The 6,795-nt window shown below is 44.0% G+C and overlaps 1 protein-coding gene across 1 annotated transcript; it reads left to right on the top strand.

Annotated features, from left to right (window-relative positions):
- The first annotated feature begins 406 nt into the window (after positions 1-406).
- LOC139561487 (endonuclease domain-containing 1 protein-like) lies at positions 407-3,183 on the top strand. Its single transcript, XM_071378625.1, has 2 exons — positions 407-736; positions 1,231-3,183. Exons 1-2 carry the CDS (start codon positions 407-409, stop codon positions 1,801-1,803), a joined length of 903 nt encoding a protein of 300 aa, XP_071234726.1. The 3' UTR covers positions 1,804-3,183.
- The last annotated feature ends 3,612 nt before the right edge of the window (positions 3,184-6,795 follow it).

The following is a 6,795-nucleotide window of genomic DNA, read 5'->3' as shown; positions in this document are numbered from 1 at the left end:
GAATAGGCCTACAGTTACACCAGCTCCATGGAATCAGAGAGGATTTTATGCAAATCAACCCTCCTCCTCCCTTGACATCTGAAGGAGGAGTCTCTGAAAACCTATTTAATAAAGCAGTCTCTCCTGACTCAGATCAACAGTCTCCAGTCTACCAACTGGTCTCTGAAATAACTATTTAAAGCAGTCTGTCCTGACTCAGCTCAACAGTCTCCAGTCTACCAACTGGTCTCTGTTATAACTATTTAAATCAGTCTGTCCTGACTCAGCTCAACAGTCTCCAGTCTACCAACTGGTCTCTGTAATAACTATTTAAATCAGTCTGTCCTGACTCAGATCAATAGTCTCCAGTCTACCAACTGGTCTCTGTAGCTTCATCTTTGTCTCTGTGGTGAACAGTCTTCAGGTGATGATGGGGGTATTGAATCATCTCTCTACTCTCCTCCTTCTCTCTCTCCTTCCTCCTGCTCTCTCTCATGTAGTGAAGAAGTTCAGTGATGTTCCACAGTGCAAGAATTTCTTCATGCAGGGAACAACTCCAAATCTCCCAGGTATTTTGGTTGATGGGACAGTCCAGGACCAGAACCGCTACAAGCCGATCTGCCAGAAGTACAAAACAATCTACAGGTTTGCAACTCTCTACGACACGTTCAACAGGATCCCTGTGTTCTCAGCCTACACCTTCACTGGTCCTCCTACAGACACCAGACCAGATGAACCCTGGATGATAGAGCCCCAGGTAGGCCTAATGTGTATTCATATAACATAACGTGTATTTGTTTACTGGTATATATCACAGACAGTTATGTTACAGAATATAGAACTACCACTGTGGAGGGTATAGAGACTTGATTGTCTTGATTGTGACCCCCCCCTCTGAAAATAGGTGTTATTGTACAGAAAAGAGGGTTTATTGTACAGAAAATAGGGTTTATTGAACAGAATAGAGGGTTTATTGTACAGAAAATAGGGTTTATTGTACAGAAAAGAGGGTTTATTGTACAGAAAATAGGGTTTATTGTACAGAAAAGAGGGTTTATTGTACAGAAAATAGGGTTTATTGAACAGAAAAGAGGGTTTATTGTACAGAAAATAGGGTTTATTGAACAGAAAAGGGGGTTTATTGTACAGAAAGAGGGTTTATTGTACAGAAAAGAGGGTTTATTGAACAGAAAAGGGGGTTTCACTAGAAAACTAGTGAATGAATGAATGTATGACTGTTGTTTCCTGCAGCTCGAAGGGGAAATCAACCCTGATATGGTGAATATTGGAGGAGTCCAGTACAAAAACCAGGCTGGGAACTATGACTATGGTCATGGCCAAGACCCAACAGATTATAAAGGGGTGAACAAAGGTCACCTCTTCCCAAATTCACATGCGCATGACCTGGAAACTCAGGAGTCCACCTTTACCCTGACCAACATCGTTCCCCAGGACATCACCTTCAACGGGGGCAGCTGGAATGAAATGGAGAAAAATGTCAGAGAAAAGCTTGAGAAGGACTGTATTAATAACAACAGGAAGATAGAAGCCTATGTGGTGACTGGAACAGTTCCCAGTAAGAGCAACAAACTGAACAACAGAGTGAACATCCCAGATCTCCTGTGGACAGCCTTCTGCTGTTACAACAACAACCTGGGAAAGTGGATGGCCCAAGCACACTGGGGGAGGAACGAAAAGGAAGACAAGGGGAAAAAATTGAAACCAGAAACCTTGGGAGCACTCGAAGACATGTTGAACAAACATCACCAAGGTAAAGGTGGTCTTGTCAAGGTGTTCCCAAAAGATTGTCCAAGAGGTCCTTAACCTACCACTTCCTCCTAACCCAGTTGGAAGAATTCCTTCCGTAGTGAGGAATCTTTACAATTCCATGAGAAATAGTTCTGGAAGGATCTTTGGATGATCTGGGTACAGATGCTCTCACCATATCAACAAACTATCATTACTGTTAGACTAATGATTATCAGGGTTATAATGGTAATGAGGGTTGTAATGGTAATGAGGGTTGTAATGGTAGTGAGGGTTGTAATGGTAATGAGGGTTGTAATGGTAATGAGGGTTGTAATGGTAATGAGGGTTGTAATGGTAATGAGGGTTGTAATGGTTACATGTCAACATATGTACACTTTCAATTGTAATACTTTTCTATGTCTATATATATCTATATACTCTTCTCTGAATGTAGTTCTATCACTGTTACCATAGAGATACTATTATATGTTCTGAATGTAATTCTATCACTGTTACCATAGAGATACTATTATATGTTCTGAATGTAATTCTATCACTGTTACCATAGAGATACTATTATATGTTCTGAATGTAATTCTATCACAAACATACCTGGAGCTGGTCAAGAAGCTACCATGTCTCTAAACATACCTGGAGCTGGTCAAGAAGCTACCATGTCTCTAAACATACCTGGAGCTGGTCAAGAAGCTGCCATGTCTCTAAACATACCTGGAGCTGGTCAAGAAGCTACCATGTCTCTAAACATACCTGGAGCTGGTCAAGAAGCTACCATGTCTCTAAACATACCTGGAGCTGGTCAAGAAGCTACCATGTCTCTAAACATACCTGGAGCTGGTCAAGAAGCTACCATGTCTCTAAACATACCTGGAGCTGGTCAAGAAGCTACCATGTCTCTAAACATACCTGGAGCTGGTCAAGAAGCTACCATGTCTCAAAACATACCTGGAGCTGGTCAAGAAGCTACCATGTCTCTAAACATACCTGGAGCTGGTCAAGAAGCTACCATGTCTCTAAACATACCTGGAGCTGGTCAAGAAGCTACCATGTCTCTAAACATACCTGGAGCTGGTCAAGAAGCTACCATGTCTCTAAACATACCTGGAGCTGGTCAAGAAGCTACCATGTCTCTAAACATACCTGGAGCTGATCAAGAAGCTACCATGTCTCTAAACATACCTGGAGCTGGTCAAGAAGCTACCATGTCTCTAAACATACCTGGAGCTGATCAAGAAGCTACCATGTCTCTAAACATACCTGGAGCTGGTCAAAATCCAGGCTGCATCACATCCGGCCGTGATTGGGAGACCCATAGGGTGGCGCACAATTGGCCCAGCGTCGTCCAGGTTTGGCCGGGGTAGGCCGTCATTGTAAATAAGAATTTGTTCTTTACTTGCCTAGTTAAATAAAGGTTAAATAAAAAAAATTTAAAAGGATTTTCAAGCAGTGTTGTAGAATCATCTCACCAGCAGGTGGCAGCCTTGTTCCAGTTATCAAACCTCCACTCCATGACCTCTATGAACAGGACAGGTGTCAATTGATTGATTGATAAATATATTTCTAATTAGTCTCCATCATCTGTGTTTTAGATCTATTATCCATATCATTGATAATTAGCATATTTGCATTCAGTTATGCTAAACCAGCAGACTAAAAACAGATTGTCAGAATTTTCATCCCACTTTCAGCCACACTTGAACCAGGAAATGTTCCCCTTTTGTCCAAGTCCACAAACAATAAATACTATTATTTCTCATCAAAATGTCACTGGTTGAGCTGCTGTAAAAATAAATACCAAATGTTTCCCTGCATTCAGTGGAAGGAAACTAAAGACACACCTGACGCTGAGTATAGAGAGACAGACTGACCTGAGGCTGAGGTTAGAGAGACAGACTGACCTGACGCTGAGGTAAGAGAGACAGACTGACCTGACGCTGAGGTAAGAGAGACAGACTGACCTGACGCTGAGGTAAGAGAGACAGACTGACCTGACGCTGAGGTAAGAGAGACAGACTGACCTGACGCTGAGGTAAGAGAGACAGACTGACCTGACGCTGAGGTAAGACAGACAGACTGACCTGACGCTGAGTATAGAGAGACAGACTGACCTGACGCTGAGGTAAGAGAGACAGACTGACCTGACGCTGAGGTAAGAGAGACAGACTGACCTGACGCTGAGGTAAGAGAGACAGACTGACCTGACGCTGAGGTAAGACAGACAGACTGACCTGACGCTGAGTATAGAGAGACAGACTGACCTGACGCTGAGGTAAGAGAGACAGACTGACCTGACGCTGAGGTAAGAGAGACAGACTGACCTGACGCTGAGGTAAGAGAGACAGACTGACCTGACGCTGAGGTAAGAGAGACAGACTGACCTGACGCTGAGGTAAGAGAGACAGACTGACCTGACGCTGAGGTAAGACAGACAGACTGACCTGACGCTGAGGTAAGACAGACAGACTGACCTGACGCTGAGGTAAGACAGACAGACTGACCTGACGCTGAGGTAAGAGAGACAGACTGACCTGACGCTGAGGCAAGAGAGACAGACTGACCTGACGCTGAGGTAAGACAGACAGACTGACCTGACACTGAGGTAAGAGAGACAGACTGACCTGACGCTGAGGTAAGAGAGACAGACTGACCTGACGCTGAGGTAAGAGAGACAGACTGACCTGACGCTGAGGTAAGAGAGACAGACTGACCTGACGCTGAGGTAAGAGAGACAGACTGACCTGACGCTGAGGCAAGAGAGACAGACTGACCATACCAACTACCACATCATACCGTTCAGCATAACAGCTACCATGTCTAAAAATATACCTCTCACTCCATCACTCCCTCTCTCCCTCCTCTCATCTCCCTCTCCCTCCTCTCATCTCTCTCCCCCCTCTCATCTCTCTCTCCCTCCTCTCATCTCTCTCTCATCTCTCTCCCTCCTCTCATCTCTCTCCCTCCTCTCATCTCTCATCTCCCTCCCTCCTCTCATCTCTCTCTCATCTCTCCCTCCTCCCTCGTCTCCCCTTTCTCATCTCTCCCTCCTCTCTCATCTCTCCCTCCTCTCTCATCTCTCTCTCATCTCTCTCCCTCCTCTCTCATCTCTCCCTCATCTCTCCCTCCTCTCTCATCTCTCCCTGTGTTAAAGTAGTGTTCAACACTCATCTCACCAGCAGGTGGCAGCCTTGTTTCAGTTTTCAAACTTCCACTCCATGAGCTCTGTGAACAGAGGATGGGTTTCAATTGATTGATTGATATATCTATATATATATCTATAAATAAAATACAAATTTTGTTTTTGGATTAATTTACCTCTGCCTAGATTCCTAGATTGCCTAGATTGACACCAGGCAGGATGGGGCCATGGACTCATTCTGCTTACGCCAAATCCTGACTCTGCCATCAGCATGACGCAACATGAACCAGGATTTGTCGGACCAGGCAATGTTTTTCCACTCCTCAAATGTCCAGTGTTGGTGATGGTGTCCCACTGGAGCAGCTTCTTCTTGTTTTAAGCTGATAGGAACCCGGTTTGGTCGTCTGCTACAAACCCATCTGTGATGAAGACCGACGAGTTGTGCGTTCCAAGATGTCGTTCTACACACCACTGTTGTACTGCATGGTTATTTGCCTGTTTGTGGCACGCCTGTTAGCTTGCAGGATTCTTGGCATTCTCCTTGGACCTCTCTCATCAAGCTGTTCTCCAGCACAGGACTGCTGCTGACCTGATGTTTTCTGTTTGTAGCACCGTTCTCGGTAAACCCTAGACACTGACGTGCATGAAAAGCCGTCCGTTTCTGAGATACTGGAACCGTTGCACCTGGCACCGACAATCACACCACGCTCTACGTCACTTAGGCAACTCGTTTTGATCCTTGTAATGTTCAACTGAACAGTAACTGAATGCCTCGATGCCTGTCTGCCTGCTTTATATGGCAAGCCACGGCCACGTGACTCACTGTCTGTAGGAGCAACCCGGGTCAACATCTTCTGGTCTCTCTCTGCTTGCCACAGAGGTTAGCTCACTCCTTCATACTGTTAACACTTCAAGGGTAGTTTGTGACACGGTATACTACGAGTCAGTGAAGGCCAATGAAAACCAGTAACACTTCTATTTTGTTTCCACTGATTAATGAAAACCAGCATCTCTTTTGGTTCCACTAGTTAATGAAACCAGCATCTCTTTTGGTTCCACTAGTTAATGAAAACCAGCATCTCTTTTGGTTCCACTAGTTAATGAAACCAGCATCTCTTTTGGTTCCACTAGTTAATAAAACCAGCATCTCTTTTGGTTCCACTATTTAATGAAACCAGCATCTCTTTTAGTTCCACTAGTTAATGAAAACCAGCATCTCTTTTGGTTCCACTAGTTAATGAAAACCAGCATCTCTTTTGGTTCCACTAGTTAATAAAACCAGCATCTCTTTTGGTTCCACTAGTTAATGAAACCAGCATCTCTTTTGGTTCCACTAGTTAATAAAACCAGCATCTCTTAATGAATGAGCTCTGCTAGCTGAATTTAAGAACCCACCACTTACTGTATATAGGAGAGGTCGGGTAAATTTAAGAACCCACCCCCGTATTGTATATAGTTAGTATATAGTATTGTATATATATATTATTATATATTGTATAAAGGAGAGGTGTAACGGCTGTCGCTCTCCTCATCCTCGGAAGAGGTGAGGAGAGAAGGATCTTCAGACCAAAACGCAGGCTCAGGGAAATAAGCCATCTTTATTAAAAATTAAGATGGCACACGAAACGAAACACTTTCCAAACTACAAAATAAGAAAACGACGTTGACGCAACCTGAACATAAACTTACATAACTAAACATAAACTTACGTACAGGAAAACAGACGACATCGAAACGAAACGAAACAAACAAACGCTACAGTCCCATGTGGTACGAACAGACATACGGACACAGGAGACAATCACCCACAACGAACACTGTGACAACGCCTACCTAAATATGACTCTTAATTAGAGGAACGCCAAACACCTGCCTCTAATTAAGAGCCATACCAGGTAACCCAAAACCAACAC

This window comes from Salvelinus alpinus, chromosome 31, assembly GCF_045679555.1.
Source record: "Salvelinus alpinus chromosome 31, SLU_Salpinus.1, whole genome shotgun sequence".
NCBI classification, from domain to species: domain Eukaryota; kingdom Metazoa; phylum Chordata; class Actinopteri; order Salmoniformes; family Salmonidae; genus Salvelinus; species Salvelinus alpinus.
Note: the sequence above shows the minus strand (reverse complement) of the source record. Positions and strands in the feature narration are given on the sequence as shown.